Genomic DNA, 22,321 nt, shown 5'->3' on the forward strand with positions numbered 1-22,321 from the left:
AGAAATTAGGAAGAGTCTATATGAATTGTATGTATCGTATCAATTGTATCACCTTACATTTTCATCTCATATTTATAAATGATGAACGGGTGCGAGGCCTTCTTCAAAACAATATGTCCACTCAAAACTATTACCTAATCCAAATCATATACAAAGTTTACTAGGATACCAACTGAATATTGAATTGGTTAATTTGCAGGAGATAATAGGGTTAAGGATGAATATATCTTCTTCAAAACCATTTGCGTGCGTGTGCAGTATTTGAAGACTTTTACATCATGGGCATCTCCTTCTCCATGTGCAGTGTAGTGTAGGAAATTTCTCTTTAGTGTACGCACAGAACACATCTGCATGCTTGTTTGGCTCCGGTGAAATATGTGATCTTCTCAAAGTATCAGCCATCGCACGTCACTGTGCCTCTACACATGGTGATATTTTTGGAAATCTATTCAATCACTGATTCACATCCAAAAAGTGCCCATGCCGCTACTCATGTTTCAGACTTTGCCGTGTTGGATAATTTGTAATTTTCCATCTGCGATGAACATCGCTGTATCATTTCGGTGAAGATTTCCTCCTCTGCCCAAACACCTGCATCGAAGAAAAAGAGAATTAACTGCCAGTTAATCATACAAATGTTTAGACTTCTCGTACATGTATATTGGCATCCAATTTTCTACTTCCATGGTGATTTTCCATTGCTGGCTTGAATACGTTAGGATCAATTAGCGCTGTGCTCTTAAGGTTATGTGTTTGCTGTATGAAAACAACCTGCTCATGATCTTAGGTCTTTTGATTGTAACTGTGCATGATGAATCATAGAACTTAAGTGCTGTGTGTGTATCAGACCATCTCCAATAAGTTCGCTGAACCTTTTCAAGCACTCCACTGTCATAATGAAACTTATATTCTTTGCTTTGATCTCAACATATATAATCATGTACTGTTCCTCTGCATAGGGCTGTGCATATTTCTTCATTTTCATCATTGTACTTGTATTTTCGTATGTATTTTGAACTGTGTTGTGTCTTCTAATATCTGCGATAGACACAGAATATTCTTCATACAATGCTTAGAAACATTTTGAATACTTAATATGAATTATTAACTTCTGTATTATGATGAATGTCTGATATGTTGCTTACAGCAACCATATCCCAAACATGGATTATAAATACTTGCACTTGTCTAGCTTCAGCAGTGATAGAATTACTGTTCCTTATGTGGTTATATAATCTTATAATATTAATCTGATGCCCTCTCAATGATTGTATCATATAATTTCATATACTCTTGATAGGGAGCCATAGGCTGAGAAAGTAATGTTTCTTCAAATTGTTCATGTGCCAACTCAATACCTCTAAACTTTCCATATATGGCTGCCATATCATTCCCAACCTCAATATGTTCTAATTCCACATGTTCACACAGTTCATAAAATATATACATGCTCAGTCTTCCATAATAGTCTCCAGATGTATATATTCACCAAAAAAGTAATGAGATTGGGATTCTCTTCATGCATGCTTAAGACATTTACTGATGTTGAGTGAGGAATCTCCTAAACTATGCAAAATAGAACAACCATATTAACCATAGGGTGAAAAGTTAAAAATACTGCATAAATGGAGATCCAAAAATTAGGGCTCCATCAACGAGGACAGGGTGTCATATACTATAAATATAGGACTTGAAATGCTTGTTAAGAAATGATGTTTCAGTAGAACATACCAAATTAAAATACTTGAACATAGCGAAATTGCAACAGGAACTGGAACCGTTGAACATTCAACATAGTCACATATTACATACCCAATAGTAACATTCAAAAATCAAAATTCAAATAGAAATCCAAGTCCCCATTCCAGCGGCAACATGGATTCGAAATGGCAGAGGTGGATGCACTTGAGTACGCGAGTAACTGATGCGGTGACGTCTCGGGGATGGGTACTCCAAGGTTTGGGAGGGGGGTGCGAGTCCCCGTGTACCATTGGAAAAGGTCAAAGGTCACAGCAAGATCCCCTACAAGGATGTGTCAATGGGTGATGACCTCCTTTAGATAAAGGGCCAAGCACCACTAGTCAAAATATCTAAAGAAAGAGAAATGAGTATTGCTAGGGTCATTACAGAAGCAATATTTTTGCCCCCAAATCTCAGAGCAAAGACAATAAAACCAGACTAAGAGAAAAAAAAAATGTTTATCCATCACAATTTGTAAATTGTTGGAACATAGATCCTTTATCGGTTTGTTGGTGTAAGTTAAATTTCCTTGTACCTACTAACATTAGCGACTAGTATGCACATTATTCTTATATTTCTTCAATGACATTTAAGCATTTCCTCCAACATGGGTCCAAGCACAACAGATTTATATTCTATCACATTTACCTAGAGCTTGGGAATCTGGGATAACCCAACTGTGTTTCATCATATTTTTTGAAACTTGTATTCAGCTTTCAAATTGAAAACTTATATACTGACATAAAGATCTGATTATATGTCATTTACAAAGTACGATTGATGCAACCATGTTTCATCAAAAAATTCAGTAATTGCACTCACCATTAACCGAATCTAATTCTAAAGAAATGATCTTGTACTAAGCATTCATTGAATTGAAAGCTTAAATGCGAATGTAAAGATCTTATTATACATCATTTTCAAAGCAAGCAATCTAAAACATGGCAATGGGGTGAAAGACATTCTTAACATCATTCCAAGGTCACTTTCAGCTTCCCAAGCTTTAAATAGGAAAGCTTTTGTAATGCATAACATGGAGCAAGCATAAAATGTGATTTAAGACTGAATACAATTGGTCTGAGTCATTCAGAAGTGTCCCCTAAAAATGCAGCAGGATTATTCCTAGCACTGAAATACCTTTTGAGATTAACAACCGCCATGCTAATTAGATATCTAATATTATGTTTTCAAACGATAAAATTGCTTCAGTTGTAGCAAGATTATTGAAATTGATGGCTAGAAGAAGCATTCAAAAAAAAACTTCCATAAGAAGGATCTTAACATAAGAACTTTATGGCGAAGATGGAAGATACTGATATTTTCAATAAAATGCATACAAATCTGTACAGAAAAATAGTGAGCAAAAAAAAAGAAAACTGTAATGGTATTAGATCAATATTATCTTCATACAATTAACAAAGGACTATATTTTTTAAATCTACTATATTTGAAGAATATTTTGCCAGACGGACCTCAATATTATGTTGAATGGAAATACTTAAACTATCTATAGGTGTCTGAGCTACTTCCGGAGGTTTAAGTTATTGCTTCTCATTATTGAACAAAGAAATCAAATATTGGAATAATTTCAACAATTCACAAATGTGAAGTTACAAAGCTCACTGAAAACTGGAAACAGATAAAGTTTATAACAATTAAAATGGAAAAGGTGCAGCTTTGAAAACCTGATCAAGAGAACATGCAAAAACATCCAGAATGTGACACTGATTCACGAGTTGCTTAGCAAGTTCTCCATAAAAATTTACTGCTTTTTGATAATATGGAGCAGCACATTTGTCAAGGTCTTTGTGAGAACGTATTGACTCTGACAAATCTTTTGATACAATCTGCAGAAATAAAACATAAAAACATTCTTCTAAATATTAGAATTAAACACAAAAATATTTAAACAGATGTAAATTACCATTCCACTGAAGCCTTCGAAAATTTTACTCGTGGGTTATTAAATACAAAAATATTGAGAATACAATTGTCGCCATATTGTCTTAGGTTTATTAATAACCATACATCATAAAGGCATATTTGACACTTTGCCAATATCTTCAGATAATCAATGACGCAAATGCTCATATTTGGCCTTCCTTGGCTAGGCTATGTGTGAGTCTCATCCTTTGTCTTAACTTTGCAAGAATTGTGTTTTATATACCTACATGTATTCATTTTGTAATTCAACATGTGGATTTCTGAAAAATCTAAAATTGAGTTAGGACTAAACATTTAGTATCTAAAATAGGTTAGTTGTTACAACCAGTTCAACAAACACAAGAAGGCACAGGGATGGATTTAATAGTAATTGTAGGGATTTAGTAAATAATTCTATGCATGCAGGAGTTACAGTAAAGAACAATTGTGCAGTTCCTTCCACGTGATAATAGCAATAGATAATTATAATAGGTGACCTAAAATATAATACTCAATTCATACGAATTGTCTGGCCTTGCTCTAGAGGCAAGAGAAAGACCAAAATCTGTTTTCATTCTTGTCATCTATCACTTTTTCACGTTAATGTTCTGGTAGCTGTGAGAGAAATCCTTCGTACCTGTTTTTGATCCTTCGGTGTTCTTCATCTATATAAGAATGTATATTTCGTTCTGGTCTATGTTGTTCAATAAGTACTAGTGAGTTGTGGCATAAATTTCAGAACTTTGTCATCCATGGAGAAGATGGTCGTTGACCTTCCAAAGCTAAATCAAGATCATGAGGGTGTTTGCAAAGGGTGTGCTCTAGGAAAAAACATTAAAAGTCCTTTTCATAATAGTGAAAGTAAAGCAAGGGAAATTCTAGGGCTAATTCATTCTAACTTGTGTGGTCCCATGTCTGTTGCTTCATTAAGTGGTTTTTGGTATTATGTTACTTTTATTGATGACCTCTCTCGTAAGTCCTGGATTTATTTTCTGAAATCTAAAGTGTAATGAAGTGTTGTCCAGATTTAAAAAATTCAAAGCTCTTGTAGAGAATTTGTCCAATAAGAGGATCAAAGTTTTCAGGTTTGATACTGGGGGTGAATATACTTTTGGCATATTTCAAAATTTCTGTATTGAAGTTGGGATTAAGAGGGAGTTTGTGTCCATCATAATCCACAACAAAACAGTGTTGTAGAAAGAAAGAACAAGTCTATTGCTGAGACAGCAGAAGCCACGATCCATGATCAAGGCCTTCACTTTTTTATGGCAGAAGATGGGCAACAATTTATCTTCAGATTCATAGTCCACATCAAAAGCTTAAAGGATTTACATTCCAGGTCAAAAGCAGATTGAAATCAGCAGAGATGTTTTTGTTGAAGAAGATGTACCTTGCAAAAGATCTAGAGAGATTGACATAGAAATTGATAGAGAAGAACTTGAGCCTTCTCAAGATATGGATATTACTGTCCTTGATTCCCCTTCATTGATTCAGAGGAAGACTACTGAGGTAGAAGATCTTACTGATCCTATAGATTCCAGTATCAGTCCAAGTAATGTTTCATTTGATAACAAGGGACCTTTGTGGGCCAGGCATACTATGCAAGATGCTGAAAAATATGCAGCTCCACGTGGAACCTTCAGATAAAGTAAAAGACCTGATAAGTTTGCAGAATATGTTGCTTTGATGAGTCATATTATTGCATCTGATCCTTCAAGTTTTGAGGAGGCTACAAATCAATAAATTTGGAAGGATGCCATAATGGAGGAGCATCAATCCAATATCAAAAATGATGTTTGGGATTTTGTTCCTAGGCCTTCAAGTAAGTTAATTGTTTTTTCCAAGTGGTTGTTCAAAATAAAACAGCAGTTGATGGAAGTGATGAAAAATATAAAGCCAGATTTGAAGCTAAAAGGTTTTCTCATAAAGAAGGTATAAATTACAACCTTTGCTCCTATAGCTCAATATACTTCTATCTGAACTATCATTGTTGTTGAAGCAGTTAAAGGACGGAAAATTCATCAAATGGATGTGAAAACGACATTCTTGAATGGGGTAATTGACGAAGAGGTATTCATTGAACAACTAGAGGGGTTTGTGATTCATGAGAAGCAATCACATGTGTGCAGATTGAGAAAGGCCTTGTATGGTCTTAAGCAAGCTCCATGTGCATGGTATGAGACAATTGAACATTATTTATTGAGATTGGGCCTACCTAAAAACAGTTCTGATCCAAATCTCTATTCCAAGGGAATCGATGACAAGGCCTTAATCTTGGTACTTTATGTTAATGATTTGCTTCTTATTGGAGAGGATGATCTCATTTCTAAATGTGAGGATGAGTTAGCTTTTGAGTTTGAGATGAAAGATCTTGGTCTTATGCACTACTTCCTTAGACTTGAAGTATGGCAAAGACCAATTGAGATTATCTTGAGTCAAGAGAAATATGCTATTGACATTTTGAAAAGATTTGCTATGTTAGACTATAAGTCCATGGCAACTCCTATGGAAGCAAATCTGAAAAAGTTACATGAGGTTGCAGCCAATTCAAATTTAGTTGATCCCATTAGGTAAAGGCAATTAATTGGATAATTAATGTATTTTGTTAATATAAGGCCTGATTTATGTTATGTTGTGATATTGCTATCAGGATTTAACTGCGTGATTATTAGTCAAACTCATTGACCCATGTTTCATGAGTTGTGATTCAACATGAATCCATCTCTCATGAGAATAAATGGAACACTTAGCACTCATTGGACCTAGGTGATGCTCACAGGGCTGAAGCATCGGGACTTCCCGGGAGGTCACCCATCCCAGTACTACTCCAGCCTGAGCGCACTTAACTACGTAGTTTCCTCCATGGTTAAAGCCAAAGCTTGCAACCCCATTTGCAAAACCTTCACCAAGTGTTGTGCCTTATGAACCATTCATTAGAAAGCCCCTTAAGCTCATCAATTGATAAGTAGGAGATAATTTCCTTAGCAAGTCAAATTGTGATATTGCTATCAAGATTTAACTGTGTGATTTTGAGTCAAACTCATTGACCCATGTTTCATGAGTAGTGATTCAACATGAATCCATCTCTCATGAGAATAAATGGAACACTTAGCACTCATCGGATCTAGGTGATGCTCCCAAGGGTGAAGCACCGAGACTTCCCGGGAAGTAACCCATCCCAGTACTACTCCAGCCTGAGCGCACTTAACTACAGAGTTTCCTCCATGGTTAAACCCAAAGCTTGCAACCCCATTTGCTAAGTGTTCCATTTATTCTCATTAGAGATGGATTCATGTTGAATCACTACTCATGAAACATGGGTCAATGAGTTTGATTCAAAATCACATAGTTAAATCCTGATAGAAATATCACAGTTTGACTTGCTGTGGAAATTATCTCCTACTTATCAATTGATGAGCTTAAGGGGCTTTCTAATAAATGGTTCATAAGGCAAAACACTTGATGAAGGTTTTGCAAATGGGGTTGCAAGCTTTGGGTTTAACCATGGAGGAAACTCCGTAGTTAAGCACGCTCAGGCCAGAGTAGTACTAGGATGGGTGACCTCCCGGGAAGCCAGTGCTTCACCCTTGTGAGCATCACCTAGATCCAATGAGTGCTAAGTGTTCCATTTATTCTCATAAGAGATGAGTCAATGAGTTTGACTCAAAATCACACAGTTAAATCCTAATAGCAATATCACAATTTGACTTGCTATGGAAATTATCTCCTACTTATGTTATGTTGCTAACACTCCCAGTCAGTTCATGTATGAGCCTAGACCAATTCATCTTGTTGCAGCCAAACATATTCTGAGATGTGTGTGGTACAATGGGATATAGTCCGAAAGATTCTTTTGAGAAGGCTTGAACTTGCAGAGGTTTTTTTATTCAGATTGGGCAGGATGTGTGCCTAACAAGAAAAGCACTTTCGGTTGTTGTTTCAGCCTAGGTATAGCTATGATTTCCTAGTGCAGTAGGACATAGTCATGTGTTGCTCATAGTACAGTTGAAGCTGAAAATGTTGCAGCTAGTGTAGTTGCAAGAGAAGTAGTGTGGCTTCAGAAGCTTCTTGCAAAACTGTTTGGGCAGCCTATGTAACCTGTTAAGTCCTTAAATTTGCACCCACCCAGTTTCAATGAAAAGAATTGGAAATTTCAGCTAACATTGAACCACTCATAGGCAGTGGGATTTTCCTATGAAACTGAGTGGATCTCCGAGTTATAGGCCAGCTCCTTGGGATAATCACCTAAGCTCTTGTAACTAAAATGAAATGAACTTGGTAGGAAAAGGGAGAAAGATGCAGAAATAAACCTAAAACTGAACTTTATCTAATAGGTCATGCACCAAAAGCTTAAGAATACCGAAGATGTGAGTGTTAACAAAACAATGAAACTTCCCCTATTGATCAACACTTAAATCCTATGCTGACTTGCATTACTATTTCATAACAAGGCCTTGATAATGAGAGTTACGGAACGTGAAAACATTCCCAAAACAGAAGACACAAATTACAACCCACAAGTAAAACCACAAACTGCAACTAGGTGATAACCGAGACAGAATGATAAAGAATTCTAAAAATTCTCTTAACACTTAATCAATCAGTTATTACATACACACAATAACAAAAAGGATTAAGGCTGGATTTCAAATCAGAAAAAATATCATTAAATGATTCAATACGTGTATCAAATATCCTCCTAAACGAATTACAAATATATGCAGAAAATGCTAAGGACACAAAACTGTCACGAAAAATCTCTTCTGCATAATCAGAACTCCAAAACAGTCTCTAAACAAAAGACTAAGTACAAACCCTTAAGGGTCGAATCCATGAAACAAAGCTCCAAAAAAGGAGTCAAATCTTATCAAAAATGATGACTCACTACCTTGTAACCCCACTAAGTCATAAAGGAGCCTATGACTCACTCCTAACTGCCCTTAAATTTCGTCAACTGATCATAAAGACCCCAAAAATACCTGGTCAAAACCAAATCCGACCCAAACTGAACTCCTACAATCCCTCCTCATGATTCAAAATTATTTGCAATACTAAGTTTTCACCTAATATTTCTCCTCCTTTCCCTTTTAAGAAATGTGTCGATTTTATCCTAAATGCTAAACATAGCAAAACAATGAATTATATAGGACTACATGCTCTAAAGGTTTGCACATTAATAAGAATATAAAATAGTTTATAAGAACACTATTATATATTCTTGTTTTACATACAATATGCAAAAAGATACAAGTGTTTTTAAAAACACTAAAACCCATAACCCATGACATATACAAGACATGAAACATGGGAAATAAAACCCACGTAATGCATCGGACCCCAAAAGTTATAGAAAATTAATAAGGACAAGATATATTACATCTTACCCCTAAATTCATTCATTTTGCATATGTCGTGGAGAGTTTTGGAGAGAAGAATGAGGCGTAGGGTTTTCTGCATTTTTGTCGCCATGATTTCCTCTTTCTGTGATCTGCTAGTCACGATTTTGCTTGAGCCGCCATATCTGGTTACCTTGAGTGTTTGAAAGAAATATAAAGGCATAGGGTTTCCTTCTTTGGCCTCTCTTCACTCCATTTACAGTCAGTTCTAAAATTATTCCCTGAATTTTTTAGCATCACCAATTATCTCAACGTTTTTCTTTTCTTCTTCATTTGGGTTCTATACTGGTGTTATTTTAAAGCCGCCATGAATGAGGGTTTTGAAGAAGTTTTTATGCATTCTTGAGAGAATGCATGATTTCCTGTGTTGGATGCCTCTGGAGCTTGGAGCTGCCATATCTGGTTCATGGTCCTTATTTATTCTATTGTTCAAGCTATGGAGGTTTTGTTGCTTGTCTTTTGTGGCTTCTTTTCCTTCTTCTCCTTTGTGTCGTGACTTCTCTCTCACATTTATGATATATGGGTACGTAGCCATGAGTTTTTTTGGCATCATTTGTAAGGATTTAATCCCTGTAGTTTACTTGCAATACCTCTAAATTGTATAAGCAAAAATAAAAATTCTCTTCTCATTCCTTCATGAATTGTGAAACATTTTATGCTTGTTGGACATTTCTTGACCATGATTGTTGTAGATGGCTGTTGTGTTGGGTTTTCTATTTCCCATGTAGAAGTAATGGGTTTCATTTTCTCCATTTGTTGTTGGCATCTTACCATTTGCTATAGATGTAAAGATCTCCTTGTGGGTTCTTTTTTTCGCAATTTTGCTATTCGTTCATGCTATTCCTCCATGAACGCTTTGACGTGAGCATTTACTGTGATTATGCGAAAGTGTTGTGAACTGCCATGTATAAAGGAAAGCTTGTTGTTGAATGTTCTATTCTTGACTGTTTTCAAAGGTAAATCTGGAGCTTTCCTTGCTTATTTTATGGCATTTCTGCTAATGAAGATAGTGCTGAATACTTACATTCGGCTTTCTCCAGTCAAGGCTATTTTGTTGCTTAAAATGGAGATAAAACCCTTGCTTGTTGTTGGGGTTTTGGGGTTTTACATTTGAAGATCTGTTGTATCCACACTTGCTGTGATGTTCATGACTACTGCAAGTTTTGGATTTGTACTATTCTACTCGTATCTGATGTTATGCTGAACGTTGAAGGCATGATATAATTCTAAGCACTTTTCCCCTTACTTTGAGCCACCATTTTCTGTTAGGTTCACTTGCGGATGTCTTTAAAATAAATCTGAAGCCTCTCTACTTTTCATATTTGTTGTAATTTTGTTCCACTGTAGCTACCATTTAGTTTTATGGTTTATGCACTAAAACTTGTGAGGCTTCCCATTGAGATAGAAGAGCTTATGCTCTGTTTCAGGATATTTCTCTAAAACTTTTTCAGATTTGTCCAACATCCCTAAACTCTTGAAAGTACCAGCAACTATAGTAATACATAAATGACCTGTCCTGGACAATGCCTTTATACTTTGAACAGGCTTTGCTGATTTTGATAAAGTACCTATCCCTTGCTGATTTGAAACTTTGTGGCTGCTGTAGACAACTGTTATAATGAGTTTAAAATCATTTTTACTGTCTCTCTTTATTGTTCCTATTCAGCCGATATTGTACTTGCCGGAGAAAATTTCATTTACAAAAGTAAAAGGTTTCATATTATAGTACGTCCCTTTAATACTTTTGTTCTTACTTATCTTGATCAGCTTCATAGGTTTTATTTCTAACCGGTATGCCGGGCTCAATGACCCTCGTGGGAGCCTACTGTTATATCCACGTACCCATTAGAAATAGAACATTGCACAGGAAACAAACACGTTAGTAGTAAAGCATTTCAGTCTGATAGTTTTCCTTGCTGATATATATTTTATGAAAATGAAAATGAATGGCATGTTAGGAATATTACGGAAGTAATTGGTAAATACTTGCTTGTTATTAACAAAGACCAAAAGATCAATTTATACAAAAGAATAAAACAATGTTTCCTTAGCAAATGATCGTAAAGATTAGAAACATTCTATTCTAACAGAGAAAGCTAAAAAACGAAAGCAAACTAAAGCTAACTAGAAATTTACAATAGATAACCATTAACTAATAATAGACAAACTTATCTATTATCGTAATACCCTCCCTTAATGGTTAATCTATCTAGAACACCAAGCTGTCCTCTGAATTTGCCAAAATTATAAGGACCAAGAGGCTTGGTGAGAATGTCTGCAGTCTAATCTGTGGTAGGAACATACTTCAAATCTATAGTCCCATCTTCAACCAGCTATCGTATGTAAGGAAAGTGAACATCTGAATGCTTGGTTCGCTCATGGAAGATTGGATTTCGTGCTAACTTGATAACGCCTTCGTTATCAACAAACAAAGTAGTCGGTCCTGCTAGTGATATCTGCATATCCCCAAGCATCCGACGAAGCCAAACAGCTTCACATCCTGCTTTATCAGTCCCTCTGTATTCGGTTCTATAGAGGAGAGAGAAACTGTCTGCTGCTTCTTACTAGTCCATGTGACTACACTGGATCCCAAACTGAACACATCCAAACGTTGACTTTTTATCATCAATGGAGCCTGCCCAATCTGAATCTATGAATCCACTAAGTTTAGGATTAGAACTTTAAGAGTCCAAAAGTCCATAATCTGAAATGCCCTCCACATAACGAAGCACACGCTTTACTGCCATCCAATGATCAGCCTTAGGAGCTATCATAAAGGTTGAAATATAGCTAATTGTGAAGCTGATATCGGGTCTAGTAGCAAAGAGGTAGATGAGGTTGCCTACTAGTTGCCTATATGTAGTTTCATCAACTGAAGGAGAATCAGACTTTGCGGATAACTTGAGACCTTTCTCCATAGGTGTAGATGCAAGCTTGCAATCCTGCTTACAGAATTGTTTATAAAGGGCCCTATCATATTTGGACTGAGAGATGAATATACCAGAAGACTGTTGCCAAACTTCAACACCTAGGCAATAATGCATGAGCCCAAAGTCAGTCATATCAAAAGACTAGCATAAATTCTGTTTGGTTCCCTAAATCAAAGATGTCGAGCTGCCAGTGATGACCAAATCATCCACATAAATAACCAGAAGGATGATGTCACTGTCAATAGTCTTGATGTACAGAATTTGAGTCTGAAAAACTCCTCTTGAAGCCTTGATCACTGAGGTACTTATCAATATATGTATCATGCCCAAGGGGCCTGCTTCAAGCCATTGAGGGTTTTTACCAATCTAAGAACCTAATGGTCTTTACCAGGAACCTTGAAACCAGGAGGCTGTGTCATGTAGACCTCTTCATGGAGATCACCATTCAGGAAAGCACTCTTGATGTCCATCTTCCAGCCAAACTGTGCTGCCATGGCTAGGACTAATTTGATGGTGCTCATCTTTATAGTGGGAGCAAAGGTCTCCTCATAATCAATGCCTTGACATTGAGAAAAGCCCTTCGCCATTAAACGAGCTTTGTACTTATCCAAAGTACCGTCCGATTTGTATTTGATTTTGTAGACCCATTTGCAGCCAATGGGTGTCTTCCCTAGTGGAAGATCATAAAGGACCCAAGTGTTGTTCTTCCACAAGCTCTGGTGTTAAAATGTCATGGCTTGTTCCCACTCTAGAATTCCTTTAGCCTCGGAATATGTTTGAGGTTCAAACACACTGTGAATGTTTGCCATGAGAGCAAAGTTAACAAAATCTGTAGTTTTGCTCTTTTTCCAAGCAATTCTCCCATCAATGAGCTCATCATCACGAAGATCAGCAAGCGTCTTAGCCCACCACTTAGGCTGGATAGGGGAATGAGCAACATGAGTATCAGGAGATGCTTGATCAGCAGGTTCCTTATCAGAAGAATTTGGATCAAACTCAAGTGAAACATCTACAAAACGAGGTGATCCTGTAGGAGAAGCCGGAGGTGTCTATACAGGTATCATTGTTATATCTGGAATTGCAGGAGCTACTGGAGCCCTCCCATCAGATGGACCTAATGGAAGCCGAACTCCCAAATCATGAGCCATCAGAGGCTGGTTTGTTGGATCAGGAACAAAAGAAGCAGGCATGAAAGGTCCTCGCTACTCATAAATGACTACATCACGACTGTAGATGAGCTGAGATGTCTCAACATCGATCAGGTGGTAGGCTTTGTGAAGACTACTACATCCAACAAGCATGAGTTTCAAACTCTTAGCATCCAACTTGGTGCGTGACGCATCAGGGATCCAAACAAAAGCAAGGGACCCAAAAACCTTTAGGTGACTGACTCCGGGCTTGCGACCTGACCAAGCCTCTTCCGAAGTTTTACCTTTGACCGCCACTATGGGTGACCGGTTCAACAGACAAATTGTAGTGTTAACTGCTTTTGACCAAAACTTCTTCGGAACAAGTCTGTGTTCGAGCATGGATCGAACCATCTCAATAATTGTCTTGTTCCGACATTCAACTACACGTTGTGGCGTGTGAGGTGTGGTTAACTAGCATTTGACGCCATGTGTATCCAAGAAGCTGGTAAAAACATTAGAACAAAATTCTCCCCCATTGCCTAATCTAAGAGTAATAATAGATTTCCCAGACTCTTTTTCAACTAAAGGTTTAAACTTCTGAAATACATGAAATGCATCTGATTTCTTTTTAAGGAAATACACGCACATTTTTCTACTGAAATCATCAACAAACAACAGAAATTACCTGGACCCAAAAATAGGAGTGGCCATAGGGCCGCAGATATCAGCATGAACAAGCTGAAGTTCCTGAGAAGCTCACCATGAATCGCAACTGGTGAAAGGTGTGCGATGTTGCTTCCCAACCTAGCATGCATCACAAACTCCAAGTTGTTGAGTTTGAATCTTTGGCAATCCAAGAACAAGCTCATCCCAAGCAAGTTATGAGAGATAATGCACATTTAAGTGCCCATATCATTGATGCCAAAGTGTGCTGACAAAAGACCGTCGAGCAGCCCTAGCTAAGTCCTGAGAATCACCAGAATCTGTAAGTCTGAAAAGACCATGATCCTCAAGACCCACTGCAACAATAGACTTAGTCGCCCAATCAATGATGGTGCACTAATGTGAACTGAAGGTGACTGCCAAGTGTGGAGAATGTCGTAGCAACTAACTCACTGAGAGTAGATTTAGTTCCATCCCTGGAAAATAGTACACATCAAGTAATATGAAATTCCTCTCAGCAAATTGAATCTGAATGTTGCCTTTGCCAACAACCGTGTACTCTTCTTCGCCACCAAAAATAACAAAGTCTAAATAAGGCTGGTAGTCAGTAAACCAATCTCTGCGATGAGTGAAATGACGAGAGGCACATGAATCAATGTACTAGGCAAATGACTTGACATGATCTGCAGGTCTTTTAGCCATGAAGGCGTAAAAGGTAGATTCTGCCTGCTCAGTGTGCTCTGCACTGTTCGCTTTGGGTTGCAAACCTGAGTGTTTAGACTATGCAGCTAAGCATTTTCAACATTCAACCTTCATGTGTCCAAACGTGTGGGAGTAGTTGCATTGAATGTTCTTCTTTTAAGAACCATCTGATGTTGGAGCAGAAGACTTCTGCTAAGATGGTTGTTGAAACTTGCCTTTATCCTTCTAAAAGGATTTCATAGCAAAGGCTTGCTCTGTGGATGTGGAGTTGGAGTTGCTACCGAACTGTTGTTTCCACCGATCTTGTTGAAGCAAAAGTGTGCAGAGATCAGTGAACTTCAAATCAACACAAGAAGATGTGATGTTGAGTCTTGATAAATTGCTCGTAGGACTTTGATAAACTTCGAAGAGTGATAACCACAATATCCGCTTCCTCCATCTTGCGACAGATGGCAAGTAACTGATCACGAATTTACTGAATCCAATTCAGGTGTGCCTGGAGCGAGGTGCGCTCATCCATGACAATAGAAAACAGAGTGTTTTTAAGAAAGAAGGCTCTGCTTTTGTCAAAAGTGTCATGAAGACCTTTGAGATGTGTCCAAATCTCGACAGCTGTCTTGCCAGATGGAATCTGAGAAAGTTGATCATCAGCCACGGATAATTTGAGAAGCATCACTGCCTCTCGATTATTCAAATCCCATGTATCTTGATCAGGACCAGCAGAAGTCGGACATTTCGTAACACCCAGAACAAGTTGATTAGTGTTTCGATATTTAAAAATTGCGATGATCCGCTACTTCCACGTGCCATAATTTTGACCATTGAATTTGGAGTTGTGCTCGAGCAAAATGTTTGTTAAAGATGCCATGACATGTTTTTCAATTAAAAATCGTGAAAATCTATGAAGGCACATTATTCGAGGCAAAAAACAGAAGACCCAGAAAAATCAAAGAGTGACCTAGAAGAGAGCTCGAAAAACCTAGAAGGAATAACATGTCGTTTTCTGGATCTGCTAGCTCGAAAATCGAAGCACAAAAATCGAGGCACCCAAAAAAATATTACAACCCAGTTGAGCTCTCAAAAAACCCACAGAATCTGTGATCAAAAAAATTTCGAGCCCAAAAATTAGGGTTTCGAAGAAAATCCTAGTCGGTAGCAATGGTAGAAGGAAAATTCAAAAAAAATTGTCATTTTTCGTCACAGATTGCAACTATAGGCAGACGTGGCATTTAAAATGATTGTATTGACTCAAAAAAATGGCGGAATGTGCAGTCACGAGCACTTGAAAGAGAGGCAAAGCCATCTAATAAAAGACAGGATTTATGCACAAAAAAAAATGAGTTTTTAAGTTGCGATTTTGCTAGAAACGGCCATCAATGGAAAAAACTCATGTTTGTAGAAACAAACCCACGTTTGCAGACCAGAGGCGATCAAAACAAAAGAGGTTCTGGAGCCGCAATTTTCAGTGATCCAAAAAATCACAATTTTCTCTTGCTTGCAATTTGCTGATCTTTAAAAAACAGAACCCTAAAACGGCAATCAGAATTTCTCAAGGCAGAAAACCTTTGTTGGGTTGTAGAGAAAAAATAAACCCAAAAATAATGTCAAAAATTTAGAGCAGATAATTTCAAAAGAAATTATAAAATTTCCGAAAAAATTTGAAGTTATTGCACTGATACCATATTACAGAAGTAATTGGTAAATACTTGCTTGTTACTAATAGAGACCATGTTGGTTCCCAAAATCGTAGATTAGAATCCTATGAGCCTTGCCTACTCGATGCTAGGATATCTAATCAATTATGGCCAACTTGACAGGATCAATCAATTTGATCTGGATCCTTTGCGCTTCTAGCTTTGCAAAACCAAGGCTAGTGCACCTGATCCTGGATAACAAACTTGGATCCAAGACGTTTATAGTAGAAAGATTTAATGCAAAGAAAGTTTAATGGCAAGAGGTTAAGGAAACTTCTTGATTGCTAATAGTGAGTATTAATCTTCGAAAATATGATTACTTTAATAAACTTGCGAATGTCGAAATAAGATCAAAAGTGAATTATTAAAACAAATAGATATCAAACCCTTAAAGGAAGGAGATTAGATTATTGCCAGTAAATAGATTGAGAATTGTGAGCGAGTTATTGATCAGTGCCGAAATTTAGAAGTGCGATAGAGTCAAAACTATACGTTTTCACATACAACTCTATGATATTATGTATATTAAATCTACAAACAATTCAATTATCAAGATGCGCCAAATCACTTCGTATTCATGCGTATTTGAACCAGTCTATGATGTTTTAACCCTTATTGAGACAAAATAGATACAAATAAGGAAAACAATCACAATATTCCACAATATTTGTATTTATCGGGTTTAAATAGCAACGAATAATTTGATCCACTTATCGTAATAACAAATTATTAATAGAAAATAAAGATGATCATATAGGACAAACTATATAGTATTTTAACTCTAAAGCAAATAAAAAAACTTACTGATTATATTGTAGAAAAAAATGTATTGAAGATACTCAGATGCTGATGCTCCACTCAACACAATTTGATCTCAAACAATATCAAAATTTACGCTCAATAATTCAATATCCAGGAGCTTGGTTCAAACTTCAATCTTTTTCCAAAGAAGGAATTTAAATAGCATATATGCTTCAAAATATGCGGAGAGCTTTGGTATATATGAACGGTTGTTTGTTTGATTTTACATTACATATTTATAGAGCACCAAAATGCGTTGGTTACTTAATCAAACCTTGCAACTTTTCAATAATAATAACTAACCATTATTAAAGATTTAATATAATTTTAATTATATCCAAATATAACCGGTGGTTTAATTACTCCTGTCTTATTTTTTTCATCAGCGTGTACTCATGCCCTTTGCGTCCATTGCTTGAATGCGTATTCCATTGGTTCATGAGATATGTATGTTCTAATTTCTTTGGTGTTTTGCAGAACCGGACGTGATCTTTTGGAGAAAATAGAGACTCCATGCTCACGCATATATCTCCAGATACATTGCAACTTGTTTTCAATTCTTCCCGTGAAAGTGCAATTACAAACAGAGCATAAACTCACGCTTAGGCTTTCATTATTTTAATTTGTGGGCTACATCACGTGTTTCCATTTTGAACAGACGTTTTCCCTTTTGTGCGCATAATCGTTGATGGATATCCACGAATCACTGTTGTCCTCTTTGAAATCAAATTAAACAATACTCCATTATGCTTGGCACTATTGGAAGGAAACAATATGTCCTGTATGTAACACACAATTAGGAATGGCCTGTAGGAGTCATTATGGTGTTCACTACATCTTGGAGTGGTATTCCACCACAGTAACTAAAGTGTGATCACTGGGCTTGAGTGCGCATAGGAATGCTTCAGATGTCTTCCGAATTCAGCATGGACAAAACATGAACCTAATCACAATAATAATAATCTCCAAAATTTATACATGCCTCATCCTCGAATCACAAACACGGACACTCGTGGTAATCTTTTGTTATCTCCACCCTCTCATGTATTATCTCCAGACCTACAAGAAACTAATCTTATGAGATATAAGTTTGATGAATACGATCTGTGTTAATGATTGGGAGAAGATGATGTAAAATTCTTGAAGGCTAGAAACACGTAGGCAGTGTGAAATCAACATATCTTTGAAATTTTCCTTGAGGAAATGCCATAAACTAAGTGCTTGTCATATTCCCGTGGTCTGCCCCAGGATACTTCTCTTCCATCATCGGATATGATCATAGGCTCTCTTATCTGCTCAAACAATCTCCATAACTCTGCCTTGAAACCCCTAATGAATCTATTCATCATGTCATCATCATTGTGCTCAAATTTGTTGTGTAAGGCTGCTCACATTCCTGAAGAAGGATAATATAAAAGATATCTGCTTTCAGCCCATTGTCTGAAACTCCCCATATGTAATAATGCAGAGAACAAGCCTCGAATATAAGTACTGTGAATGTAAGCTTCAGCCTTTGCCATCTTACTGACAAAATGAATAATCCTAAATGATAGATGTGAACTCCTTCCTAATTCTCACCCAAGATCAGTCAGTGCTGAATAATTTCTTGTAAAATCTGGAGTTATTAGTGTTAGTTCAATCTATGAAACATTTCATGTGATTGATTTGGTATTGGCAGTTAAATGGATCTGAGAAAAGCTTTCCAAACACTTCTTAATCATCCTCCCAAAAGGTGTGTAACAACTAAGAACTTCTGTTTTATCAATCTGATCTGGATGCAACATATTTAAACACACAACCCTGCATAGTAAATTTTTGTTGCTTTATCCTAATCTAAACAAAACAACCAACAATAGGATCAAGCTTTTATATTGGCAGCTATTGTTTGTGCTCAATTCTAGGATCATATCCTTATATTTTACTGAAATAAAAGGAGTCCCAATCTGAATGGTTTGTCTCACAACTTGAAAAGATTAGACAATGCACACAAATTGATTCTAGAATCTTGGGCTCTAACAAACCGAAAGGTCAATTTATACAAAAGAATAAAACGATGTTTCTTTAGCAAACGATCATAAAGAATAGAAACATTCTATTCTAACAGAGAAAGCTAAAAAAAGAAAGCAAACTAAAGCTAACTAGATATTTACAATAGATAACCATTAACTAATAATAGAGAAACTTATCTATTATCGTAATAAGAAAAATGACTGAGATGAATGAGACGCTTTGCATTGCTTAGATCCATTGGATCTAACAAATTGCCTTATGATTGCGGAACTTGGATGCTTGGATGGGAGGTGGCCCGAGGCAGCGGATGGGTGGAAGAGGATGGATAGAAAACAACCAGTCATTACAGGCAATGACCCGTGCTGATGACTTCTACTCTTTCTTTTTCTTTTTTGTCATTTACTTTTGTAGAGTAGAATATATATCAGCAAGTAAGGGACTACTCTCATGGTCACTTGTGTGAGAGAATTTTATTTTCAGCATTCTCAGCATTCTTTGATTATCACAGTTCTTTTGTATATATCAATTGTATATTCGAAATGAATAACACAAGAACATTTGTTATTCTTTTTGCACATAATGGACATGATCTCAATATGCATGAACTGAATAAAATGTAAAATGTTTATGAATCTATATGAAACCTTTGAAAGTAGAGCTAAATTTCAGCATGTGTAGACATTTAGTAACAGAACCTATAGTGATTTTTGTGATAACCAAAGTTATGCGAAGCTTTCGGTTAACCCTTTTTTTCATGATATAACCAAGCATGTTGAGATCGAGTATCATTAATTAAGAGACATGTTTCAAAGGAAAGCACTTGAGCTTAAGTACATTTGCATGAATGAGCACACAACAGACATTCTCATCAAACCACTTCTTAGAGTGAAGTTTTCTTATTTTCGAGATAAGCTTGGTATTGTAGATAAAGATGCTCATGCTGAGAGAGAATCTCAACACATTTATTTCATATTGATTAATGCATTCTTCTCTATGAGAGAAGTTTGAGGGACAATTCCTTCTTAATGCATTCTTCTCTGTGAGAAAAGTTTGAGGTGTGAACCCTTATTAATGCATTTTTCTCTGTGAGAAAAGTTTGAGGAGCAGCCCTTGTTAATACATTCTTCTCTGTGAGTTAAGTTTGAGATGAAAGCCCTTGTTCCACCCTTTGGGACTAGCCATGGTGGATCCACCCTCTGGGAGTAGCCATAGTGGATGTCATGTGAGAAACTCCATGACTTAGTACTTGTGTTTATTAACACTGAAGGAGTAGCCATAATGAACGTCGTGATGAGATGAAAACATCATGTTGAGAGAATCTGTAATACGATTTTTTTATTGACACATTTGGGTGCAGCCATTGTGTTTGTCATATTGAGAGACATCGTGACATATGAATGGTCTCTCTCTTGCTAAGAGGGAGTGTTTATGTTCTAGTAGATTCAAGAGAAGTCTGTCATACCTACGAGCCTTTATTAGGGCCCGTTTGATTGCTAGAATACAATAGGAATAGGAATGGAAAATTAGATTAGAATTTGTTTTGTATTCTTTGTTCGGTGCGTCAAATCAGAATTAGGAATAGGAATATATATTCCTATTTTGGACCCAACTGTTATTCTAATAGCTATTCGCATTCCCAATCTGATTTTTCCAAATTGTATAATTTTTTCGAATCCATGGTAAGGCTTTGGGTTATTAGTGATAGAAAATGTGCAGCTTCGATTAGGGATGATCTTGTTTCTGTCAATGGAGGATGATCTTGTTTCCTACTGAGGATAAACTTTTCTCACACCTTCATCTTCAACTTCTTCGAGCTTACATAGGGTACATGCATAGGAGGATATTTACCTGAAGAATTATATAAATGATCCTTGTTTGATCACTCACAAAGCACAAAAAGGGCCTTGTGTGCTTTCGCAGTTTGGACTACGAGGAGCAAAATGGCTCCCTGAAGGTCATTATTACACAAGTTCTTCATGAACCGGGGCACACGACACCTCTCTGCCTTGGTGATTTCAACCATCCCACATGTTACAGGCAGCAGCAAGAGTGGGAGCAATTTATTGTTGCCGAAGGAATGCATAGTGACCAATTTTTTTGCATTGGTAAGAGGGCTAATCTCGGTCTAGGAAATGTGTTGCCCCTCATATCCATTCCCGAGGGAGCTGTGGTCTACAACAGCACCACCATATGGGAGATTGTGGCTCCTTTGCTTGGGCCTCCGGATAATATGCAATTGTAAATAATCATAATCTAGATAATGAAACTTTCAGGCCATTCAATATGCATTCAACATTAATAGCCAACTAGAAACCTAATTCCATTCTCTACAATAACTTTCCAAACAAGAGATTGACATATTCCTAATCAAATTGCATGTGAACCAAACAAGAATGGAATTGTCATTTCTCATTCTCATTCCCATTCACATTTTCAATTCTAATTTCCTACTCCTATGCCTGCAACCAAACGGGCCCTTAGTGTTCTTCATCTATATCAGAATGTGTATTTAGTTTTGGTTTGTCTTTCTTAACGGAGATGCTATTCATTGTTTGTCACTGCCCAGCTAGAGACATTGTGCGGCTTCCTACATCAGAGTTTAACTATTCTATTGTGATCGGTATTCTTTAATATATTATTCTTATTATGTTCAACTTCTTCACTGCTGGAATAAGATGGCCTGGAACCGTAAATGGGATGACTTGGCATAATGGATATGCCTTGTGTTGTATGACGATGGTTCATGGTTATGGTATGTTGACGGTTTATGGTTCTCGGTGGTTCCTATAATGTCTGCCTTCTTGCATTCCACCATGAAGACCATTTGGTTTGGATGGAGTCTCAATGGTATGAGTCGGTGATGAAAGAGACAGTCATGCACAACATACTGATGTACTGCTACAGATTTAGTAGAGACACTTATATGAACTGTTCCAGTTATTTTTTGTATGTCTGAGATAAATATTTCATTTTGTATGCATTATAGGAGATAGAGTTGTGTTATTATTGTGCATTCAATGAATATATAAGATTGATAAATATTTTGTAAAACTTTCTCAGTGATGGGAGTCTCTGTGAGATAAGTGCTTGCACATGCAACTTGAAGAATGTAGATAGGAAGCAGAAGGAGCACATCATATATACATGCAAATCTGAAAATCAAATGAGGAGACTTGCATAAACAAAACAACAAATATATACAACAAAAACATTATCAAAAATAACAACAAAAACATTATCAAAAATAACAATGAATCATACCTTTTGTTCAAGAGGCAAGAGAATAAGTCTTTTTAAACACTTGCAAAAATTTTGAAAATGCAATCAAAGGG

At 36.7% G+C, this 22,321-nt stretch overlaps 1 protein-coding gene across 3 annotated transcripts in view; it reads right to left on the reverse strand.

The window, feature by feature from the left end:
- LOC149530211 (protein transport protein SEC23 E-like) overlaps positions 1–22,321 on the reverse strand; it is a 300,314-nt gene that overhangs the window by 225,858 nt on the left and 52,135 nt on the right. For all 3 annotated transcript variants that reach the window (XM_089811665.1, XM_089811664.1, XM_089811666.1), the window contains exon 3: positions 3,426–3,587. In XM_089811665.1, the coding sequence (XP_089667791.1) occupies positions 3,426–3,587 (162 nt within the window). The remainder of the gene's footprint in view (positions 1–3,425; positions 3,588–22,321) is intronic.

Source organism: Cupressus sempervirens, chromosome 11, assembly GCF_028749045.1.
Source record: "Cupressus sempervirens isolate cs-2001-9-10 chromosome 11, ASM2874904v1, whole genome shotgun sequence".
In the NCBI taxonomy this organism is placed as follows: Eukaryota; Viridiplantae; Streptophyta; class Pinopsida; order Cupressales; family Cupressaceae; genus Cupressus; species Cupressus sempervirens.